Source organism: Pteropus vampyrus, unplaced genomic scaffold (assembly GCF_000151845.1).
Source record: "Pteropus vampyrus isolate Shadow unplaced genomic scaffold, Pvam_2.0 Scaffold56, whole genome shotgun sequence".
NCBI lineage: Eukaryota > Metazoa > Chordata > Mammalia > Chiroptera > Pteropodidae > Pteropus > Pteropus vampyrus.
The window spans coordinates 471643-497662 of NW_011888837.1; the positions used below are offsets into that span (position 1 = coordinate 471643).

At 37.7% G+C, this 26020-nt stretch overlaps 1 protein-coding gene across 5 annotated transcripts in view; it reads left to right on the forward strand.

Moving 5' to 3' along the window:
• Positions 1-1508: 1508 nt before the first annotated feature.
• The window catches only part of RUFY3 (RUN and FYVE domain containing 3), a 69595-nt gene continuing 45083 nt past the window's right edge, over positions 1509-26020 (forward strand). For 2 of the 5 annotated variants that reach the window (XR_002780420.1, XM_023530860.1), the window contains exon 1: positions 1510-2068. Coding sequence is in view for 4 of the 5 variants with exons in the window: in XM_023530860.1 (XP_023386628.1) it covers positions 1726-2068 (343 nt within the window). In the remaining variant the exon portion in view is untranslated. Of the gene's footprint in view, positions 2069-14804; positions 16027-26020 lie in introns of those variants that run through there. The other 3 variants (XM_011360505.2, XM_011360506.2, XM_011360508.2) reach the window with 3 other exon arrangements.

Consider the following 26020-nt stretch of genomic DNA (forward strand, 5'->3'; position numbering starts at 1 on the left):
TTTTTATAAAGACCCTCACCCTCACCAAGACTGAAAAGGCCCAATAATAAAAACTTCCAAAATTCTGAAGATGTGATGGAAAGGCTTTTTTTCCCCTCAATTGAATACTTCTTTATTATAAGTTATGTGCTGTTTTGCCAAAAGGATAAATTGTAGCTAGTAATAATTATTTTACCCTATACCAGACCCTGTTTTAAAGGTTTTACTTTTATTGATTGAACTCTCACAACATCTCTATGAGTTAAGTAATATGATCATTTTTACAGAAGAAGAATCCAGGCTCAGGACAAATAACTTAGGCACTGGGGCTGGTATCTACAGGTAAGGGAAATGCCAGAAAGTGAAAAGCTACTAAGAAATTTTCTGACTGCTTGAAGTTAGCTTGTAAACATCTCCTTTTAAAATACTTCTTGTTTAAATCAAAGATTTGGCGAAATTAGAAATCTCGTGGAAATTTCTTGTAGTAAATTTCTATATTTAGTAATGTAGAAAACCAAGGCTGATTTTCAGAGAGTAGTAACAGTAAAAAGGCTTACTTCCTTTCACCGAAGTATAACTTCCTCTACAGAGGGAAAGACCAGAGAAAGAGGGAAAAGCAAGCAAGGGGGCAAAATGTTACACAACAGTGATTTTTAATCACGAGTCAAAATGGACTCTATGCCAGCATTTTGCAACCGGAACAAAAAGCTAATCAGCTAGGAAATATGGGCACGTTCTCGGAATCCAGCGTAAAGAATAATTATAGTAACTAGAAATTGTCTTTATTAGAGAAAGAAACGTATGCTTATGGGAATTACTGTGTCAGTAATCACTGAAATATTCAAAATAAAGCAACAGAGGCCAATTATCAGCGAGACAAAGGAGTATGAAAGTGAAAACTGTCGACCTGTAATAGGCACTTGTCACATAAATTCTAAGCTGCTAGACTTAAAATGCACTCCTGCGCACCCGGAACACCGGAGAACCTGGGAGTTAAAGTCAAAGCAAATTCAAGATTTCTGTATAGTGCACACAATAGAGAACAAAAAGCGGTGGTGGGAGGAAGACGCCCACCTCTAGTATCTCACATAAAAAGCTCCCGAATCAAAACCGTGAATCAACGGTTAAATTAGTTCCAGTGTGTGAAAGGCAAATGGTAGAGTTTAATACCCGGGGTAGGAGGGAGTTCCCTTTTTAAAATTAGCTTTCGCCTCTTCAGCGCAGATCTTTGTGCCTCGGTGCTACGGATGAAGTTAGGCGGCTACACACAAAACGCCGCTACATTATTTCGCCAGGTCTCCAACCTTTGAAGCACCGGGACGGGGTGAGGGGGAGCGGCGGGGGGCGAACACCTGACCGCTAACGAGGGCCGTGCCGGGGGCGGGTAAGGACGAGGCGCTGTCTCCTTCCCGGGTCCGCAGGGAGGTCAGCGCCGCCGGGAAAAGCGGAAGGTGGGACGTGGGAAGAGGACACCGCCCCCTAGGGGAGCAGCGCCGCCAGCGGGGGGCCGGAGTGGGAGGGGCAGTAGGGAGGAGGCGGCCGGTAACGAGGCGCGCCGTCGGGCGGGGCTGTTCCTCGGGCTGGCTCGGACCCCGGCGGGGCGGGCTGTAGACAGAGCGGCGGAGCCCAGACGCCGGCCCGGGGCCAAGAAGAAAGGTGGCGGCGCAGACGGGACGGGACTGCGGCTCCCCGCCGCGACTCCGCTCCCCCGCCGAGTCAGAGGCGGCGGCGTAGAAAGGAGCGAGCATGGCTGAGACCTCGCCGCCGCCCACCTCCGGCGCGGAAAGTTGTAGCAAGGAGCCGGCGGGGGGCGGGGAGCAGCAGCTGGAGGAGCCGTGCCACGCTCGGGCCGGGGACGCGGACCGAGAGGGTGACGCGGGGCCGCCGGTGGCCTCCCCCGGCGGGCAGTCGGAGCCGGACTCGCCGGTGGCCGCCCCCTTCTTTCTGCTCTACCCGGGCGATGGAGGCGCCGGCTTCGCAGCGCGCCCACCGCCGCCGCAGCAGCAGCGCGCCTGGAGGACCCCGCCGTCGCCGGGCTCCCCGCTGCCCTTCCTGCTGCTGAGCTACCCGAGCGGCGGCGGCAAGCACCGTGAGTGGCGGCGGGGAAAGGGGGACGTCGGCGGTGAAGGGCTGGCCCGGGCCCGCGGAACTCCGCCTTCCTCTGGGTCCCGAAGCGCGGCGCCGGCCGGCGGGGAGGTGGGGGCGCTGGGGAAGCCCCTGTCCCGGGACGCAGGGGGCGGCCACGGTCCAGGAGTGGGGTTATTCACCTCCGAGTCTCCCCAGGCCGCGGGCTCTCGCCCGGCCTCCCTTCCTCTCCCGGGCCGAGAGTTCGTCCTCGTCAGCCTCTCCGGTGCTCGCCGGCTCCCAGACCCGGTCCCGGGCCGGGGGTAGCCTTCCCTGGAGGAGTCGAGAAGGGGGCGGCGCCCAGAGACTCGGCAGCCCCACTGTCCCGCCTTCTGCGGGCTCCCAGCGCCGCGGCAGCCAAGTAGGTGTGGCTGCTGCGCCGCCCCCCGAGCCGGCCTCAGTTGTACCTCTAAATTTTTTACGAGCGTTCATTCTGCACCCATAAATATTATAGATCCGTCTCCCAAAATGGGAATAGAAATCAGGAACAGCGCGCGAGATGACGAGAAGGGAATGGGTGGCTTGGGAAGGGCACACCATTCAGGATTATGTCTTTTGGCAGAAAGAGGCCTCCACCTTTTAAAACCATTGTCACGGGTGCCCTCTTAATGTTGCTGACCCCACTTTGAGCTCTATCGGTCAACAAATGTTTATTGCTACTCGTAAGGAGCCCTAGAATGAGTAATGTGTATAAAAGACTCTTAGAGGAGTGTTAAATCTGATTTAAAAAGACAAGATCTTTCAGTATGAAAATGTGTCTGAGGATACAAGGCATGATATAAATGTACTTTGCTGTATGAGTTCTGAAAACGGAGAGAAACTTGCGTAGGGTGAGGTGGGACCACTCCCCCCTCAGAGCTGGAGATAGATATATTTTTTTTAGCACCAAAGCAAACCTTTTTTTTACCTGCTCTGCACTGTCAAGAAACCCTGACTTTGCCTTTTCTGCCCGCTGATCCAGCCCCTAGGGAAAGATTAACGTTAGTTGAATATTTCCTTTGTACATTTGTTGTGGTTATCATAGTTAATCCTCACATCTCTGTGAGCCAAATATGCCACTTTTTCAGATGAGGAAACTGAGGATCAGTATAAGTAACCGGCTAAGAGGAGGAATGAAGTTGGCCCAGATTCCTTCCCTACTAATCTCATGCTCTTAAAGCAAATACTGATGGGATGTTTCCTTCTAGGTTAAGGTCTATTGAATTCAGTGAGAGCTGGTCCAGTGTCATCTTTATTACTTACCTTTATTACTTTATTTCTTACTATTTATTACTTACCTAGAAGGAGGGCCAACACTGACAATTGACTAAGAGTCTTAGTAAAACAATAATATGTGTATTGAAGTGGTCAGCACTAATCTCCAGATAGGAATATCTAATCAAGGAAGAGTCCTTTTATAAGCAGAGTAAGTAAAGATAAGAATATTCTCAACATTGGTTTTCATTTTCTAAGCAATCTGCTTTCTGCTTTGTTTTTTAAGTCAGTGTCTTTTTTCTCAATTTTTTTTTTCTGTGTAATCTATTAACCACATCACTATAGAATGAAGAAGGCAGTCCTATCAATTCTTCATAACTGTAACAGTTGTGGTACAAGGTTTGATGTAGAAGAATTTTTCAGCTGTTGGCCTGTATCAGTTGTAGGGATTAATCTGAATTTCAGTTAATTTTATTTGATTCCTTCCTCTTATTAAAGGTCGACACTTTTTAAAAGTAATGTTAGAAAGTTATCAGGAATGGAAGACTTAAAACTAAAATTTCATAAATGTGATCTCTTCATCTCTTAAGTAGTAGCAAATGTATTGGCATGATTTGCTAACACTTAAAGTTCTAATAGTTCCCCATGGTCTTTATTTCTGAAATAGTTTATAGGTGTGAAAGTGCTCAGAAAAATTACTGGAAAAATTCATGTGTCCCACTTCCACTTTTCAAAGACCAGTCACTGAAGACATTTCGTATTAGTAAAAGATCACTGATACATATTTTATTCAAATATAAAATTGACTTAAAATAGTTCTTGTTTTAGACTGTGAGTTTTTTATTTTTACCTTTTTTTATATGTACTTTAGAACCCATGCATACTTGGCATTAGAAATACTGTTTATTAAATAAAATACTTTCTTGTTATTGCCCTGCAGTCAGTGCAATGTTGCTTTCTATGATGTACCTGGCTATTATGACCCTGGATCTCCTGACTGTCCTTTTGAGCAACCTGAGACCAAACAGTTTTTAAAAGACCTCTCATTTCAATTATCAAGACAGTACATAGACTCAACTCTACATCCAATTAATATTTGCCTCCTCAACAACCAATTTTTTAATTCTCACTAATGTATTTGCTAAAAGCGTATAATTTAAAATAATTTTGAGAGACTATATAAAGGTGATATTAGCTTTTTATGTTAGAAATCTTGATTATACTCAGACTTTTAAAGTTAACCTTTATATTTGAGTTCAGAAGCTTTGCTTGAAATGACACTGATGAAGATTGCAAAAATGTGTGCAGAAAAGGTGGCAAACTTTTCACGGTTCATGATTTGTACTGTGTCAGTGTAAAATCCTGTAGGATATAGTGTCTATAAAGTATTCATTGTGCTTAAAGGCAATATGAAAGAAGGCTTCTGATGTGCCTCATTGGGTTTGACCCTCTCTGAATCTTTGAGGTCTGGTAATCTGCTGGTTTTGTGCTTCTAGCTTTTACTAGTTTCTACCGTGCCATTTTTTTCATGGATTTATAAAAATTGCAAATAACAAATGGATGTATTCTCATTTTTAGATGTTTTATAATACACGAGTACATTGAGTACAAAGTTAACGTTCCTCCCCGTAGGTCCCCATCCCCCATCACCACCACCATTTATTACCAAAGGACAACACCTTTAAGTTTGGTGGGTTTTCTTTTAGAACTTTTGCATACATTTACACATATATATTCATATTTAATGGGGCCTTTTCTCCCTTGGTATATAACCTTCCACACCAATTTCTCATCAACTGCAGAAGGAACTACCTTCAGTCCACAGTCCAATACTTTTAATGCCTTCCTTTTCCATCCTAACTTTAAAAGTCATCTTATGGATGGACAAGATAGACAAGAGATGGTTTCTCCTTGGTGTTAGAGGGAAGAGGCACTCCTGCCATCTGCACCATTACCAGCTTCTGTTGACATTTACTCTTTCCTTCTTCCAACTCCCAGAACTACAGTAAACATTTATGTTTAAGGCAATACATGCAGATAGCCCACATCTCTGCCTTTGTCTTTTTTCTCTCAATTACAGTGGTATACAAAAAAAATTGTCTCACTCACAAAGAAACAGCTTTCTTTCTGTATTTGTATGTACTGTTTTGAGATGGGAGGAGGGCTAGGAGAGGAATAGAAAGTCGGGGGAGGGGGGACCTTTGAAAGGACTGGCAATGTTGCTATGACTGCCCACTTCTAAGTTGAATATACCTAATAGTGAGTGCCTTGGTTGAGCCCTGGAAAATACAGAAAGTGAGGCTCCTAGAAGCATTGGATTGTTTTTCACAGATGTGCTTTAAGAATCCCTAATTTGGGGAAGGAGCTTTCTGATTTACATATAAACTCAGGAATGAGTGTTTAAAGGGAGAAAATCACTTTTATGTTCACAGTTTCATACACAATATAAAAATATGTATATATTATGTGTGCATGTATATATATGTGTGTAAATGTACATATCCATTGATTTTAGTTTATTTTCCATAGACATTTCTATTATCGAGTGTTTGTGTGTCTCTTTTCATTGTTCAGTAGTACTCTAGGAAACATTATGCCTCGTCAGGAGTTAAATACACATTAATCAGATCACCTGCTATATGCATTTTAAATTTTGAAAAGACAAAAATACTTTATTCTGTTTTGTAAATATAGAGGCATCTGCGCAAAAGTGGAAGATCTGGGGGGAAGGGTCAGACCATCAGAACCCGAAAATTTTGAGCATTCACCTTCATGCTAGTAGTTTTTAGAACAGCAGTTTTATTTGTAACTATTTTAAAGACAGCTTTTTGATATAATTAACAATAGAATAGTGCCACATTTACAATATTGTGATTCACAAATCACCCTTCAGCTCTTTTCCAACTGTGTTAAGAATGCAAAGAGCCACTTTCTGATCCATTAAATGCTGTTTTGTCAAATGGCAGATATAAGGGCCCATAAAAAAAAGAAAAAACCCTCAGAAATGTAGCATCTTGAGTGTATAATTGTAGATTAGTGACTACAAGAGAACTGGAGTTTAGCTCTTAAGAGAATCAAAATGCAGGTGGATCCTTTCTACACACATCTAAAATGACCTGGAATATTCCAGGGTGCAAGGAGCTGGATCATGCTCCCATTTCCTGCTTCACGACTGAACAGCCTGTCTGCTGCTTGCTTACTGATTCAGCTTTTATCGCCACTGCTACTGAAACTATCACAGTTTGTCTTCCCAGCCAATTTCTCCCTTCTCTTCTGCCTCCTTTCTTTTGTTTTACCTACTCTTCTGGGCTAGCATTATCAAGAAGTCAGATCATACTTTTGATTGACAAAGCAACAATTTCAGAATGTTAGATGTAATCTTTGTCTTTGACTTTGTTTTGGCTGCACCTCTCTTGATAGCTAAGTTCATTTTTTATAGACAAGAGTTTGCTTTTTTTCCTACGTCTGACCTTTATTCTGGATACTAGGGGATCCTAAAAGACTCTTCATTAGGTAACAAAAGTTTTACTGTAGGTATGTAACCCAAACAATTATGAATAAAGAATGTGACTAGTAAGATAATAATAGTATTTAGTGACTACCATTTATAGAATATTTTTATGTGCCTGGCAAAGAGCTAAAAACTTCACATCTATCATTACTTATAAATTTTTTTTGTAGTTATAAGAGGTATTTCTTAAAATTTCCAGTAGATAAAAGAGCCAACACATAAAACCACTCAACAATGAAAGCTAAAGAAAAAATGAGAAGTTCATGTAGACTTCATATAAGTAGATGAATGCAACATTTGTTTTTCATAAAATACTTAATTTAATGTCTCAAGTGACTTATCTAAATTATTATAAAATACAAAAATTCTGATAGAGCAGCCTTGGATTTAGAAGATTATATTCTGAAGATACAGACTCTGTGGTTTTAGGGAAAGTCTTATCTCAAATTTTAGCACATCAGAATCACCTGGAGATCTTGTTAACACAGATTTTTGGCCCTATCACCAGAAGTATGTCTTTCGTTTGTTGTTTTTATTGAGGTATAATTGACATATAACATTATATTAGTTTCTGGTGTACAACATAATGATTCAACATTTATATATCTTGCAATTTTTTTTAACTGAAGGACAGAAATTGAATTCATATTCCTGAATAGTCTGACTCCAAAATTCATGTTTTTAATCACTGTATGCTCCCTTACCAAGCCTTAAAGAAACCAGTTTGGGTAAAGGGCAATAAAGATTGCTAGGTGAGAGAACAGAAGAAAGATGGCAAAAAAAAAAAAAAGGCAGCTTTTTGGACTAAAATAATAGTTTTGGCCTCAAAACATACTCACCTGACTGTATTCTCTTGTGTCTTTTCCTTTTTTTGACATTTAACAGACATCTGTGTTAAAGAGAGAGGACTTTATCAAGAAGCTAAGAGAACATATTTCTCTAGTGAAAGTTATAGGTACTAAAAAATCTACGTGGGTGATAATAAGAGTGTGTCAGAATTAGTTGGATAAAATAATATTTCTTAATTGGCTAGTATTTTTGAAAACTCCTTAAATAATTAAAAGAGTTGTTTAAAAATGCTTCCTCTTTGTCGTTGCACTGTAGGTTACCTGTAGCCATCATGAATAAAACTAGAATCTCATTTTAATGAATTTTACGGTTCATCACAATGGTTACATTTCTACCCAAACCTTATTAAGATAGAAACTTCTTCCTTTAGTGCAAAATGGCTTGAGTATGAACTTTAAAGTTTTATTTTAGGAAGTAAGTAGTGCACCATAAGCATTAAAGAATCAGCTTGAAAGTATGTGAAAAGAAATGTTTTTAGTTACAGAGCAGTGGTATTTGAGAGGGTGAATATCAATATGGTCATGTGCTGTACTGTAGTTATATTCAAATAATTGCAAAAAGTTCATAGTCTTTCTAAAACATATCAGGAATTGAGGACTTCTGGCCAACATGGCATTCCTTTTTGAAGAGCCCATCTTAGTAATTGTCTTGTTCTCTACTTGCTCCATATCAAATGGACATGACCCTCAGAATGTCAGAGAGAGTGGCATGGAGGGTGAGGCAGAGGTGGGAAAGTTCGAAACCTCATAATCATAGAAAAGGAGAAATGGCAGGCTGTGACTGCAAGAGGCAGTTAGAAAACAAGTTGTTTCAGCATGTTGGTTTAGAATATGGTTCCTCTAACTTTAGAATCTGTTTAGGGACTCTCCACAGATATGTATCTGCTTCCCTATCCTTTTTATGAACTTGGGAAATTTGGTCACCTGATGCGAATGCTGGTAAAATCCTGACCTACCTCTTCTTCCTTCCTCAAGGCCTGAGAGATGCCCCAGCATACCCTGTGCTCACATCCCCTTTTACTTAACTCTGCTTCAGTCCCTTGGGCATTCATCATTACTGATTTTAATTTCATGTGATGATAGGGTTTTTGCTTTTTTTTTCCCCAGAACTCTCGAACACAGAAGCACTTATTATAAAGATGACAATGCTGACATTTACTGACTGCTTACTTTGTGCCAAGCACCATGCTAAGCATTTTACTTACATTGCTTCATTTAACTATTACGTATCAATATTATCCCATTTTATCAGCGAAGAAACAGGCACAGAAGCAAGTAATTTGCCAAGGTGGATCTAATTGGTGGATCTAGGATTCACTGTGGGCATTCTGACCCCAGAGTCCGCATGCTCTCAGCCTGCTTTATCATCTCCCATAACTGGAATCACGTCCTAAATTGGAGGCTCCTTTTCTGGCAGCAGCAGCCCTTTAGTTCCTTGTTCTACTCAGTAAAGCCCTGTTTGCTAAGAATGGATGAATCAATGAATGTGAAATGCAAGTCACCAATTTGATAGAGAAAATTATATATATATATATATGTATATGTGTGTATATATATATCACTGAATAGCCATCTGTGACAAGGTTTTAGGAATTTCTAAAACACCTGTTATTGTCTTTTTTGTTTTTTGGGGTTTTTTAAATCTATTCTCTTGTTCGTTCTTCATATGATATCCCTAGTGGCTAACACATAGTAGGTGCCCTACACATGTTACATGACTGACTTTGTTAGGTACAAATGAATAAAGCCTATGTTAGACTGACCTGTTTGTATTAAGGTAGGAGTTATTTCTAGTTTTATTCTGGTTAATTTTAACAAGTAAAAAAGATTATGCATTGTAATACTCCCGGCAGTGGTTGTTTCTAACAAAATAATAACTCAGCTTATCAGGTATAATTATTTTATAATACTTACAAGCATCTTTGGTTAATATCTATGAAGTAGTTCTGAGTCTGCCCAGTATATAAACCTAAAATTATAGAAATATAAGCATCAGAAGTAAACATAATAGATTTTTATCTGAAAGAGGGAAGAAAGTGAAAGGAGAGACGTGGGAGGGAGGACTGGAGCATGTGAAAAAAATCATGGTTGTTCTACTGAATAATTTTATAATTTAGCAAAACATTTGGGCTTTCCACCAATGTTATCATGGCAGTAATTTATCAAGGAAACTCTTTTATGCTAATAGCAATTAGTAAAATGAGAAGAGGGAGGATATGGTTTTTCTTCTTAAATTTTAAAACCATGATCCAGGAAGCTTTGGGAAACAACTCGTGAGGTTTATAAACTAAATTTAGTTGCACAAGTCAACAAATTTTAAGAAGCGCCATCATGTGCAGAATAGGAACTGGGTAATAGGAGATATCTTACTAAAAAAGAAATAAGTGAAATGGTCTCTTACCCTTGAATGTTAGGCATACCTACACGAGATCTATCTCTGAAAAGTAAATAATATTATTTAAAATGAAAAAATTAGATATAACCCAAATGCTCACCAGCATGAAAATAGGTCAGAGAATTATTTATATGTACAATGGAATATTATAGCATCCAAAAGGATAAACTACAGCAGAACACTGCAATGTGGATGAATCTTTGAAAACACAATGTCAAGTGAAAGGCCTAGAAAGTTATAAACAGTATGAAACTCTTTCTATACAGTTTAAAAATAAAACTGAAGCTATATCTATTGTTTAGGCACCTGCATATTTGTAATAATATTTTAAAAATAAGATAACAATAGACGTGGTTCCATAGTGTAGTGGTTTGCACGTCTGCTTCACACTCAGAAGGTCCTGGGTTTGCACCCCAGTGGAGCCACAGTCTATGGTCTATGGCCATGCCACCCTGAACAAGCCCGATGTCTGATCTCGGAAGCTAAGCACAGTCGGGCCTATTTAGTACTTGGATGGGAGACCATCTAGGAAGACCAGGTGCAGTAGGCATAAATAATAATAATAAATAATTTTAAAAAATAATAAAAGTAAGGTAACAATTTAGACCAAGTTCAGAAGTGGTTGCACAGCAGGAGAAAGATCCATTCTGGGTTCCCAGTTTCTCAGAAAGTGCCCATTTATTAAAAACGTGAACTAAAAAAATAAAATAAATAAAAATAAATATATGAGTGATTATGTGGAATGTATGATTTGTGAAGCGGTATAAAGTGTGAAAGCTGATTAAAAAAATTATCTCTTCAGATCTTAAATTTGTTGAAATTTATGTTTAGGAAATTTCATGAGGACCTTGGCTGTGTTTTTTGTTTTGTTGCTTTTATTTTACCTGAGTAAAATGTAATCATTGGAGTGGAGTGTTGAAGTTGCAAAGTATGGAGGAAAACACAGACATTAGGGCATCTAGACAGAAGCAGCTTGAAATCCCAGATCTGCCACCTGCTAACTGTGTGATCTTCCGCCAGTCACTTTGGTTTCCTTATATATAAAGAGAGGATATCAATATGTACTTTGCAGGATTCTTATGAGTATTTGATGTGGTATTTATAAAGTATCTAACGGAAAATAGAAATTCAATAAATGATAGCTACCTTAAGTAATTTTTACACATTGTATAACAGGGATATTGGGCATAACAAATCAGCCAGTTGTCTTATAATAGTAACTGAGTAAATATACTTTAAAAGGAATGTAACTTCTACTTTGAAATGTGAATCTTGTTTGCTTTGAATCAATCATAATGTGGAAAATTGGGGCTGTATAAGCAACTAGAACATAATGTTATCTATGTCAGATCACCATCTTGGATTTGAACTTCACATAAGCTTATCAGTTCTGTTTTAGAGCCACAGACTGTACCCCAGCCCTCTTCCCCACTATCTTATAAACATATGCCTTTATTTACAAGTGGGATCAAATGAAAAGTAGTTCAATACATCTTATAATTAGTATGTTTATGAGAAAAAAGACTGAGAAAAAAAGTTCGAGGTTTATATGTCTTACTGATGACAATATTACCTTTATATTCTAAGCTAATATGTTCACTTTGTGAAGACCCACATGTAAAAACAGTACTAAGCAATATTTAGAATTATTTTGTCTTCTACAAATAGAATTTCATAGTAAATTCATTGCTTATGAACAATGAGTAACTGTGCTGAAGACTCAAGGGTGTTTACCTGCAAACAGGTATAACCAGACAGTGGAAGTACAGGTTTTCCTGCCCACCCACAGTTCTTGTTTCTGAAAGAGCTGCTAATATCTCCTCAAACTGTTATATCTGGGAAACTCAAGAATAACCAGTGCAGGGAGGTTTTTCTCTCCTTGACAAGAATTTTAGTTACTTTGGGCTTCCCTCCCTATGTCCTCTAATTGGAGAGAGGATCTTTGGAAGAAAAGTTAACCAAGTTTCTCTGTTTATTAACCTGGATGTTCTTGTTGCAGTATGTCGTAATCAATCTGAGTCTCTTGTTCAGGGTTAGTAAATGCTTATTGGCTGGTTGGTTGAAAAATTGTCATGGTTTGTATGACAGGCTGATTTGGGGTATTGGTGGACCCCAGGCAATCCCAGAGCATTCATATTTATTCACATATTCACTTTTCTATATTTTAAGAATGTGTCTGTGACCTAGAGTCCTGTGTCATATGTACAGATAGCTAGGACTGTTTGGCATTGTGGTTCCAAGAACTATTCAGTGTCAGTTTAAATTAAAGGTTTTAATGGCTGCTTACTATGTTTTGAAGTATTACATGGCTTAAAGGAACTATAAACTATCCCCTTTTGGCTTTAATGTGTAAGATGGAAATACGTCTAGCTAGAAAGGAATCAAACCATAATTAAATATGAATGTGATTAATGAAGGCTTGCGTTCAGTATTTGCATATGCCAACTCTGCTTCCTCAAAAAAGTGCTGCATGTCCAGTGCCTGATTCCTGGTCTCAATGAATACTTAATGAATGAGTGAATGAATGAATGAATGAATGAACAAACGAACAAAGGAATAGTTCTGGGTCCAGATCTAGGATAATATTGGAAGAGATTTAAATAGAAGTGAGTAAACCTGGAATATTTTTTTTTCCTTAGCAACTCGTTCATTTTCTTCCTAATTTTAAATGTGGATATACTTATATGCATTCTTACATTATGCCTGTTTGCTTTCCTCTAACAATATGAAAATGCCTGTTTACCTATGGAATCTGGTTCTTAGCATTTTTTCTTTGAGCTTGATCTCAAGTTAAGATGAAGCATTTGTGAAATTTTAAACTCAGTGAGAATTTTTTTTTTTTAGTTTTTAGAAATTAGTAAATCAATGTATCCCTCTGATAAGAAATCCCTAGAATGAAATAAATCATCTTGGAATGTATTTCTTGAAGTCGTATGTTCCCCCTTAGAACCAGACCCTTAAAAACACACACACATTTGTTTTCAATAGTCATTTTCAAAGAAAATCTTTATCGCCCCTTATCTCCTTATCATTCACATAGCTCAGAAACCAAGGTATAAATGTCTCATTGGATAATGTGGGTGTGTATGAGTAAGTGGGTGAGTTGGTTGGTTGGTTGAAGAGAATATGATAATATGCCCTTTAGTTCTAGCATGAGAGAATTTTTTAAATATAACATGGTTTTATCTTCTGATTGGAAACATAATGCATGCTTAATGAAGAAACTTGGTAACTAAGCAATATCAAAATGGAGGAATTACCATTAATTGGGAAGGATTTTTCTTTTTAAAAACTTTTGTTAAATTTATTGAGGTGACATTAGTTAATAAAATTATATAGGTTTCAAGTGTACAATTCTACAATACATCATCTGTATATTGCATTGTGTTTTCACCACCCAAAGTCAAATCTCCTTCTGTCACCATATATTTGACCCCATTTATCCTTTTCTAATTCCCTCTCACTCACTTTTCCCTCTGGTAACCACCATACTGTTGTCTGTGAGTTTTTGTCTTGTTTGTTTGTTGCTTTCAGTTTTATATCCCCACATATGAGTGAAATTTTATGGTTCTTGATGTTTCTCATCTGACTTATTTCACTTAGCATAATATTCTCAAGATCCATCTATCTTGTTGCAAATGGCAGCATTTCATCTTCTGTTATGGATGAGTAATATTTCATTGTATATATGTACCACAGCTTCTTTATTCAGTCATCTGTTGAAGGGCACTTTGGTTGTTTCCATGTCTTGGTCATTGTGAGTAATGCTGCAGTGAACATAGGGGTATATATATCTTTACTAATAAATGTTTTCAAATTTTTCCAGTAGATACCCAGAAGAGAGATTTCTGGGTCGTATGGTAATTCTATTCTTAATTTTTTGAGGACCCTCCATGCTGTTTTCCCTAGTGGCTGTACCAATTTATATTTCTACCACCAGAGGGTTCCTTTTTCTCCACAACCTCTCCAATAGTTGTTATTACTTGTCTTGTTAATAATAACCAGTATAACAAGTATGAGGTCGTATCTCATGGTTTTGATTTGCATTTCCCTAATAGCTAGTGATGTTGAGCATCTTTCATATATCTGTTGGCCATTTGTATGTCTGCTTGGGAGAAGTGTCTGTTCAGGTCCTCCGCCCATTTTTTAATTGGATTGTTTTGTTGTTGTTGAGTTGTATGGGTTCTTTATATATTTTGGATATTAACCCTGTATAGGAGATGTTTGCAAATATCTTCTCTCATTTAGTTGGTTGCTTTTTTGTTGTTGATGGTTTCTTTTGCTGTGCAAAAGCTTTTTAGATTGATATAGCTCCATTCATTTATTTTTGCTTTTACTGCCCTTGCCTTTGAGGTCAAACTCATAAAATCCTCTCTAAGACCAAGGTCCATAAGTTTGGTACCTCTGTTTTCTTCTATGTATTTTATTGTTTCAGGTCTTATATTTAGGTCTTTGATCCATTTCAAGTTAATTTTTGTATATAATGACAAATAGCAATCTAGTTTCATTCTTTTGCATATGACTTTCCAGTTTTCCCAGTACCATTTATTAAAGAGGCTTTCTTTTCTCCATTGAATGTTTTTAGCTCTTTTGTCAAAAATTATTTGCCCATATAACTATGGGTTTATTTCTGGGCTCTCAATTCTTTTCCATTGGTCCGTGTGTCTGTTTTTCTGCCAATACCATGCTGTTTTGATTATTGTTTTCTCTTCAGTGTAAAAGGGCAGGTCTTTGTACTTGGAGAAGAAAATTATACATGCCCGAAAGTATGATATTTAAAGAAAATCTACTTTAGCTTTTCTTACAACACCTTTAGCAGAGTAAAGGATTTTAATAGCTAGGTATATAAGGATAAAAGATGGAAGTAAATTATGTGCTTCTTAAATTAATCTAGCTGCCTCTTTTATCATCTTTGCTATGGAGTATTACCTAGTGTTAATTGTCCTCTTGTTATCCAGCTCTTTTATCTCAAAGTGAGAGGAATTGATGCAGATATGTGCATTGTGTTATGTCTGATCACAGTTTGACTAGCACAGTCTGGAAGTGGGTTGTGCAGGATGCGATCGAGCAGCCTAATTGCTCCCCCTGCATCAGCAGCATCTATAAAGCATCCTGGGAATTGCTTGCCTTACTGTTCAGAGCAGCTGGTCACATGAGCCTGAATTTTCAGTTCAGTTCATTAGTCAGCCATTTTGGTCAACACCCTGCTTACTGCGCACAACCAATCCTATTAGAACTCAGCATCCCGGCTCATCTGAGCAGATCCTGGAAGTGATTTCTGCAGTTCAGGATTTTTATAAAGCTAAATTGAAAATATTGGTTTATATTTCTTTCATATTTTTTTCCTTTTGTAATTTTTTTCTGCACCAAGAAGGAGGATTTTTCACTTATTCATGCAGAGGCCAGTTTTTTATAGCCCACTAAGGTGGCATCGACTGTGTAGGATTTAAAGCCTATATAGCTCAGCTGAAAAAGAAGGGGGTTGGGAAGGGAAGATAAAAGAGAAGCTGGGAGAAGACAAGCATTATCTTATTTTGCTATGTGGTAGGAACTGTTTATGAGAAAAGATAGCATAGAATTGTTTATCTTGAACAGTTGATTCTTAAACCATAAGGTATTTTTCCTTGTTTTTTTTTTTTTTTGTTTGTTTGTTTTTTTAAAACTCCCCCACCCCTTTTCTTGAGAGCTTTGTTCCAGAGCTTTGGATTTGGGGTTTTTTGGTGAGGAGGTTTTATTTATTTTTGTGGAGTGCGTGTTTGTGTGTGTGTGTGTGTGTTGTGGTCCCAGCTGAGTCATCATGTCTGCTCTGACGCCTCCGACCGATATGCCAACCCCCACCACTGACAAGATCACACAGGCTGCCATGGAGACCATCTACCTTTGCAAATTCCGAGTGTCTATGGATGGAGAATGGCTCTGCCTGCGAGAGCTGGATGACATCTCACTTACGCCTGACCCAGAGCCTACCCATGAAGGTATGGTCAGACCCTGTCCACTAGTATCTCACAGTATCCTCATTATTACGGCAGACTGGGAAGGTCTAAATTGTTAACAACTCTGAAAACCTTTCATCCTTGCCTACCACCCAGTTCCCCTTCTCTACTGGGAAAAATATTTTTCCCTGCCTTTTGAGGTATCCTTTTAAAAGATCCTAGTGCTTGTTTAGAGTTCTTTGTCTTTAATCCTCTAAAGAGAATATTTGAGGTCACTTATCACATCTGACCCTAATCTATATTGAAAAAGCTATTAATTTTAATTATATACTTAAACTATTACAGAAATCACAGTGACTCTTAATCAAAGTTAAAACAGCATTACTTATTATTATAGGTTGTACATGATACAATTAAACACTTGAGGGATATCCTGTCATGAGGATATATGTTAAACAGGCTATGATATCTAGAAAAATCTTTGGTCAAACAATTATTGTTTTTTAATAATATCAATTATTAGGTAAGAAAGCAGTTTTACATTCAGTGGTTATTTAACGAGTATGGATTTTTTTATGAAAAACATAATGCCTGAAAAATTGAAACATGATTAATACAGTAATCTCTACCCATGGAATCTATTGGCCATTGCTTTTTTGTAAGTTATTTGTGGTAACTATGATGACCCATTTGAAATTTCCACTGTCAGTACCTTTGAGACCTTTGTGGTCTCTTGACTTGTAACTTTCTCCCAGAACCATTTCTAAATTGTGAGGAGTCTTCAGCTTCTACCCCTTAGTTCTAACTCAGTACCATAAGGAAGATAATTAATTTGAGTCATAGCTCTAAATTGTTTTATATGTGGTAGTGGCCTCTTAGCTAGTGGTTTATTCTGTACCATTAAAATAAGACGGAAATGCTCACATATGAGGAGAAATTCTTCATAAACATCTACCTGATGTTTAGGCTTATCTGCAAGACAGAGGGCAGAAGATGAATTGCACATAGCAGATTGCATTAGGAAAAGTGATTCCTTGCCCTTGACCTTGCCTTGCAATCTTACCATGACTCAGATTTCACCCATTGTATCTGATAAGGATTTTATTTTCCCGGTTAGACTTAGCCTTGAGAGAGGGTTAACATCACAGAACACAAATCAGTCATTTGGGGTATGTTTTTAAGAGTAATGGTTAAGTAGTTTTTAAGACCCTCTGTATCTTTGAACAATTGGTTTGTCTGCTGGACACTTCCTTTGGCTCTCTAAGTTTCAGAATATGCACAGGGTTAGAAGACATCAGCTGAAATTTCATTCAGTGACAGTACTGTTTAAAACAGCCTTTAAGGATGAAAAATACATTTTTAGAAGGCTATCAAGAAGTCTTAGCAAATGCCTCACAGTGAATATTTTGTTTTAAAAAATATTCCCATCCATTTTGAAAGTCATGCAATATGAAATATTCCCTTAATTATAAAATCCAGTGTATCAGTGTCTCAAAAATAGTTTAGAATAATTTTAGTACCTTGAATATATATTTGTTTTTTGAGGAAGATTCGTATGAGTGAGCACAGTTGAGCTATTTGGTTCATGTAAGCACTTGTAGCGGTGTTATTTGAATTCTGGAGAAATTTGTGACAAAATGTATGAGGGCTGCAACCTCACCTGTAAGTGGTGTATCCTTTGATTAAGGAAAACAGACAAATAGGAAGTTCCCAACACTTTAGAATCAACTATAGGGATGCAGAGGAAAATAGAGAATCTTGGAGTTTTGCCTTAAATTTGGCAAAAGAAGCAAGATTTTCAAATAGTTATCGATGGAAATAGTAGAGGAAAGCCCAGGTTCAGGAAAGCATCTGTAGGTTTAATGATCTAGGAAACCCGATAGTGCTTTACAGGGCTTTTATTTCCTTGCTCCACCAGCTAATTCTGGATGTATAAACAGTTATTTGAACCCAGGAAATGTCTGCTTCAATATTAATACCAATGACAAGTGCGAGGTTTAATTTAGCTGCCAGCATTTAAGTGGTGGTCACCAGACCAATGATAATGTGACTCTCACTTTATTGACAAAATGGAGCACCTGGTGCCTGGATACACAGGAGTATCACAGAATACTTCTTGCTGATCCACAGAGGGAAAGACATCTGACCACACAAATCTTGCACTGGGACCCGGGACTCCACAAGAGAAAGTGGGCAAAAGTGTAATGTACAGGTAACATAGATGATGTAGTCTCAGCACTAGAAGCTTTGTGGTTTCCAACTTTTCTGAAAACAGTGTTTCTTCCCTTCACTGTGCAGCCCACAGTGTAGGCCTGGGCCCAGAATTTCTGTATTAACCCTTAAATACGTGGGAATAAAAACATTCACTTCTTTATTTTAATGTTTATTGGTGGTCAAGGAGGTGATCTTTTTTTTTTTTAAATATACTTTTTTTAAAAACCAGGAGCAAATCTACAAATCTTGATTGTAAATAGATTTCCCTAAAGACAAGAGCCTAGGATCGATTCCACAGGAGAGGGGAAGGTTCAGAAAGGCTTCATCCAGTAGGTGAGACTTGGGCTGGACTCTGTGCGGTGACTAGGTGATCACCAAGCAGATATGGCGAAGGCATTTCACACAGTGCATAGTGAGCTGGCTGAGATGGGGAGTAGCAAGTAGTTAGGGGTGCTACTACCCACCTGATAGGACGTTAGGATTAAATGAGATAATTAAGATAAAGCACCCTATAAACATTAGTTACTGGTGTAATAGTGATTCATGGAGCAGTAGTTTGAATTGCAGCAGTTTAAGCCACATTCTTAAATGTATTATCATTTTAATGTGTATTTCTGTTTTTATATCAAACTTTCTGGAACAGTTAAAACTAGTTGTTTACCAGACAGACTAAAAATGAACGTTAGTAGCTTAAATTCATGTTTTAGAGGTCTTTTCTTAGACCTTTGTAAACAAGAAAGTAATTGGTTAAAAATAAAACTCAGTTCTGAAGAAATACTTGTTTTCCTGTTAATCTTCTTTTAAAAATGGGGAATGATATTGAGAGATGATGCAAGATGATCAGTTTAATTAAATAAAATATACCATTTGGTTACGAAGACAACTATAAGCTTTGAAATTAATATTTTGACTTAGAAAACTTCCTTCTCAAATACAGATAATAGAAAGACTATGAAGAAATGATATATTGGACAGACACGTTGAAAAGAACCCTTGCTCAAGTCTGATTTTAGGGTTACTTAGAGAACTGTGTGATGGCAGACTTTGTCCATGCTGTTATTACATAACTACAGTTTCCCCCAGGTAGTTGCATTTTGCTTGAGTGTCCATTTAGGATATCTGGCATTTATACTGTAATATACAAAAAGATAGCTTATATGAAACATCTGTATCATACTAGTGTGTAGTACTGTACTACACACACAAATATGTTTAATCTGTCAGTTGGTCAGATATTTATTGGGCATTCCTTGATGCAAAGTCCAGTTATCAGGACTAAAACAGACAGGTCTTGCCCTCAGTGAGTTCACTGTCAAGGTAAAGAAATGAAAACAAAGATGTCAGAGACTACTATAAAATAAGTGTGAACTACTTAGTTGCCAAAGGACAGCCCTGTTTCTTAAGAACTGGGACATGGAATTCAAAGTTATATAGCGTTGGAGTGATCACATTTCCCATAGGACAGATGGATGCAGGTTTGGGATCAGGTTTTTTCATTAAATAGGGAATACTATACTGATGTAAGCAAGGAAAATCCCCTAAAGATGAAATAGAAAGTGTTTGTTATTCAGCAACTATGGGAAGTGTCTGGTGCTGAGGTAACTCCAATGACATTTACTAAGGTACCTTTTACTCATTAATATCACTGCGTGCTAGTATAAATCCATCCTGTCTGGGAACTGCATATGTTTTCATGAAAAAAAAGTGCACATCCCAATGGGCATTTTGGCGGGGGAAGCCAAATGGCTGTTTATCAAGAAACTTCACAGCAAGAATTCACTACAGTCTAGTGTAGGGCTTCTAATTCTGGGATCCATGGTTCTACAAATCACATGTAAAATCTTATATCGCTGCTTCTTTTTTCGGAGGGAGGAATCCCTAGTGTTCATTAGAAACACCAAAGAAAAAAAAGTAATGCAAAAACATGCAGTTTTTATTATATGATCAGACCCCTGGCCTTTTATCCAACATACGTTTAAATATCCCACTTATAATTTATGCCCCACACTATGCTCGGTCCTACGGTGCAACGCAGTGAGCGAGCCTCTGTGGAATGTTTCAAAATCTGAAGTGTTTTGACAGTTAATAAGTTCATTATGTTTGTGCATTTATTACTATACTTTAATAAAATAAGGATATATTAAATCATATAAGACTTAATAATAATCATTTCTCCCAATTTACAGAAGAATAAAACAACTGTTAACATTAATATTGTCTGTAACAAATTATTTGATTAGTCTTCCTATTTTTCACTTATTTTTATGTGTGAACCTTCCCTTATCTTTTTGATGATGAATATGTATTCTGCTAGGAAAATTATAAGCATATAATGCTCAAATTGACATTTGAGGATATAGTAAGTTGTAGAGCCAGAATTCAAACACGGTTCACCCTGCAATATAGCACTTACCAGAATTCAGTGAACATAAGTCTGACAATTTATGTGATAAGGGACGTTTTCTTCCTAGTCTCTGGTGACATATTTGCAGCAGTTTTGTATACAATTGAACACAGCACTCGTGATTGCCATCAATTAATTGGAGACCTTAGCTTTTTATCATCCACTTGTTTTTCTTTTTCTCTTTCTACTCATAAAGAGCGTGAAAATATTTACATAGTTGTACACGTACTGCCAAACAGCAAAAATGGCACATTATTGAAACTGACCTGGCTGGCAGGCAGCCCTTTTATGTGGTAAATTTAAAATGTTTCTCAAGTAGATGTACAAAACGATGTGAAAAGCTGTTTGTGATAGCAGTAATGTTCATGATTATGGATTGTTTGAAGTAGTAACTACGTGGAATCCTTACTCTTTAGCCAAGCATTCCTATGCCCTTCTTCAGGGTGATCTTATTTATCCAATGTTTTTTCAAACTCCTTTTCAATACTCACCTATTCCAGCCAGGGTATTGATTTTGTACTTCACCAAAACTCTGATTATTCTTGTTGTTATGTTATTTCCTCTTGAGATTCTTCGTGCTGACATTAAATCAGGAGAGGGAAAGGACCTTTGACTCCCTTCCTCCACAAGGCCTTCTCTAACAATCCAAAACCCGCATCTCGTGACTCATTGGGTACTGTCTGTGTCCTTGATTGAGTGTACTTGGAATCATTCCCCAGAGACTTATTTAATCTACATGATTCCTCTTTTACATCCTTCAGAAATCCTCACAGTAGTGTTTATTATACCAACACACTTTAAGTGATCTCAGTAATGCCCCAGAACCCCAGACTATAATTCATTTTAGAAGAAAAGATTATCGAAATATCTTCCCTCCATTGAACATAATTTATGGTTTCTGTTTTTAAATTTTCCTTTTTTAATCATTTATCTTCCAGACTCAAGTGTATCTTATTGAGAAAATAGAAGTTTTAATACAATATAATTTATTGTTGTTTAAAATATCCATTTTAAAATTTAGTGCTGATGAAAGTATGAGAACACTTGGGCAGGAGCTCTGCTACTAGGGTAGACATTGGAATAGCCTTGTTGGAAATAACCCTGAGCAGTGTGAACCAAGAATCCTAAAAAATTAATTCTCAGCGATTATACCAGACATCAATCCTAAGGAAATAATCAGAGAGATAGGCAAAAAGATTGCATATGTATATTTATCATAGCATTATGATTTATTGTAGCAAACCTTAAAAGCTTAAACAGCCTAACAGGAAAATTGTTTAATAAATTGTAGAACATCTCTAAAATAAGCACTAAAAGTAGTGTTATGGAGGAATATTTAATGACAGAGGGTATTGTTTAGAATGTAATAAGTTTTAAAAGCTGTCTCCCGAGCCACATATACACTATGATCATAATTTGTTATAAATATAGGTACACATACACACAAGTAAAGGGAAATGTAACAAAAATGTAAAAAGTGATTATTTCTGGGCAGTGAAACTGCAGGTGATTTTATGATATTCTTCATATTTCTTTTGTCTTTCAAATATTCTCCAAGAGTATATATTAATATATAATCAGGAAAATGCAGTTTTTTTAAAGAAGAAAGCTTTATGAAAACTATAGGTGTGCAATCATCTGTTCATCTGACTCATATTTGTTGTGTACCTTCCATGGCAGAGTTTCATACATCTCTGATCAGAAGCAGTCACTTAAAAGTAGAGCCACTGCTTTGGATTCAGTTTCCAATATAATATTTGTATATTTGTAGTAGATGTTTTGAATTTTTCCAGAACACAGGCCTTTGTTTACTTGCTGCCATGCTTTGTAATCTAAGCTTTCTAAATGCTGCATGTAGTGCAAAGGTGACCCTTATCATGCATTTGATACAGCATTTATTCCTTTTCTAAGTGTTCAGAAAACAAACCTGAGTGGTTAGGATATTTTTCTTCACGGAATTATATTATCGTTCTTTGCTTTTGATATGGCCTGTCTCCTTTTGTCATCTGCCCTTGGTTAGATTACTGGAACAGCTGTTTCCATCAGCCCGGTTAGCCTCAGATTTACATCATCAGGTTCTCCAAGTTGCAATTAGGTCTACACAAGGCAGTCTTGATGAACTTCTCAAAGTAAGAAGGTTGTAGACGCCTACTGGGCAAAGTTCTTTGGACAAGGTTCATCCCTTCTTGTTGCTCTGCCCTGTGAATAGCCTGGCTAAACAAGGTAAGTTTTACCCACTGCCTCTGGGATATTATAAAATCTTAAAACTGGGGGAGAAATATCAGAGTAGCACTTGTACCCCAGTCTGTATTTAAGCCCACAAGAGTTATATGCCTCTGAGCTGACTGTAATGTGCTTTCTCTAAAGTCAGCTTTTTCCTTCCCATTTCAGGTCTACTTTCAGTTTATTCCCAACTCATTAATACTCCTGCGCTGGTGTCCGATTTAGTGCACTGTCATTAATAACAGTTCTTTACTGTCTTTCCCCTCTATTGGTGAGTCTTTTCTGGATTTCTTAGAGCAGAGCTTTTACTTTAATCTTTAATATGTGCCTTTCCTAATAGAGTTCACCTTAACTCTTCTTTGGGTTATTGTCTTCAGCACCAAAGGTCATTTGTCCTAAACTAATCACTCACACATTTATCATTTTCCAGAGGTAGATGTTGTACCTGATAGATAACTACTGCTCGGTGATGGAGCTCAGATTGGAATTCAGGTTATCAGATTCCTAAACCCGGGTTCCTGTGAGACCTGGCTGGAGAGAAAGCAAGTGCTGTCATTTGAGAGCGCCACCATATTCTCTGTTTTTCAGTTGTGGTTCTGTATTTTTTGTTTTGTTGGTGGTGCCTCCTTTTTAAGGGGGAGGGGTGGAAAATATAATGGGGCACAATTTTCTATTGTGGTTCCTCCAAACCCTCCAACCAACTGACTGTGACTGCTACAAAGTGCTTTTGACTACAGAGGGATAAATATTAAAATCTTTTCCCTTGTAGGTTTTGGTGTTTGAATTTTTTCAGAGAATGTATTAGAAGGATTTGTTGAGCTTAGAAGCCTAAGTATAGAGGAACAGTGAAGTAGACCTGTCGCCAAATGGCTTCTAACTAATTATTGGTTTTTCATCATAATATTCACAAAATAAAAGGTACATGTCAGTGTATTGAAAATAATTTTTTTTTAGAAAATATATTTACTGTTTTTATGCATATGCGTTTTAATGAAAACTTATTTTTCTAGTTAAATAATTATAGGGGTTACAGAATACAAAAAAGTATAAAATATAAAATAGTATTAATTCATCAAAAATTCTATCACATTGATAACCACTGATCAATTTTAGTAACTAGATTCTCTTTTTTTAAATATATATATACAGAGTTCACTTATAAGTTCACACCATTTTCTCCACATAAAGTCATACCATACCTGTGTTATGTGACTTGCCTGTTTTCCTCTGCAGTATCTTTCCACATCAGTAAATAGAAATCTGTATCAGCTCAATGTCTCCAGCTGTTTGGATATGCCATAATTTCTTTGACTCCTTTATTACAGATGTACACAGTTTTGCTACATCATGTTTATAACTTGAACCTTTACTAATTTTCACTTTAAGAAGTAGAATTTCTAGGTAAAAATTAATATATTTTAATTTTTTATGCACATTTCCAAGCTGCCATGAACATTTAAACCAATTTAATAGCATGGCATCATGAAGTTTCTTATTGGCCACTTCTTTTGCAATTCATTCTTTTGTGGTGCACTTGGTTGTAGTTTCTCGCTCTGTATTAAAATCCGAACTTTCCAAAGGAAAAAGTTGCGGTTTTTTTTAGAACAGTTGATTCAGCAACTGTAAATTGCATGATACTATTTTATCTTTTTTTCTTTAAGCTAGTGACAATGTCCTAAGAAGAAGAAAATAAGTTTTACTGGTAATATACAATGAGAAATTTCCTGCTTTTCTAAGGTTATTAGAGTTTGCTTTCTGGGAAGAAAAGGCTGGTTGGGATTTCTTTTTTCTTTCTCAAGTGTATGTGAGAAGTTCTACATTTCATCTGAGAATCCCGCAGTGTCTAGTCCTATGCCAGCAGCTTCCCAGTTGAGGTTTATCAGAGACCTTGTCTCTGCCATTGCAGCCATTCAGGCGAAAAGACAAAAGGTCTGCCAGTGTGGGGAGGCATTCTTTTCTCATCCCCTCACTCACCATCAGGCTCTGTCCTCCCTAGCCTTCCAGTGTCACCTAGCTGCTCACCTTACTTAGGAATCTACTTTATCTGCTTACTTAACTTAGGAATCTATTCTGTCTTATCTTTCTAACACCAATCCCTTTGACCTTATGTTATAGTTACTTAGTTTTCCTAAGGTCAGTGTCTTCGGATCTTTCATCTTTGCATCTTCTGTACAAACTAACTGTACTAACTGCCTTAGTAAAGTCCTTTGCTCACCATACGTACTCAGTAAATATTAAATGGCTCAGGTTTGATAATTGTGTTGAAAAATCTACAGTTCATCTATGTCTTTCTCCTTTACTTTCACACAGAACAATAGACTTCTTTTACTTTGGTCACCAAATATGTCAGAGCTTTTCCAACACTAAGCAATTCTGCCATACCCTCTGGATGTCTTGCAGTTTAACTCAGTTCTGACTCTATCTGGAGATAGCATCTCATCTCACAGGTTAAGGGCTCAGTCCCACAAGACTGCACTCCCGCCCCCACCTACCCACACTTCAAATGCCAATCGAAAGTAATAAGTCCCCAGGTTACTCAATTTTGTCTGACTTCACTGCAAATCAAAGCTTTCCATTGACATCTTCCCTCTTGAATTCAATTGTTTGTTAGAACAGCTCGCAAAGCTCAGGGAAACACATAACTTGCCAGTTTTTAAAGGATATGATAAAGGGTGCAGATGAACAGCCAGATGAAGAGGTACATATGCCTATGTCTGGGAAGGTCGCAAGTGAAGGAGCGTCTGTCCCCACGGAGTCACCTTCTCGGTATGTTGGATGTGTTCACCAACCTGAAAGTTTTCAGACTCTGTGCTATTGAGATTTTATGGAGGCGTCCTCTCGCTTTACCAGCCTTACTCTCTAGAGAATTGGGGAGAAGGGTTGAAAATTCAAAGCCGCTAATTTTGGCTTCAGCTTTCTGGGGACCAGCCCCCATCCGGGAACCATTCAAGAGCTCACCTAGAGTTGCCTCATTAAAACAAAAGATGCTCCTAGTGCTCTTATCACTTAGGTATTTACAAGGGTTTAAGGAGCCTTTTTGTCAGGGACTGGGGACAGAGACCAAATAGGTATTTCTTATACATCACAGTAATTTAGTGTTACTATTTCCAGGACCATTTGTAGTTCTTTGCTGATGTTTTTGTTTTTACTATACTGAGGGGAGAAGATAGACCTTGGACTAAATTACTGGTTTAT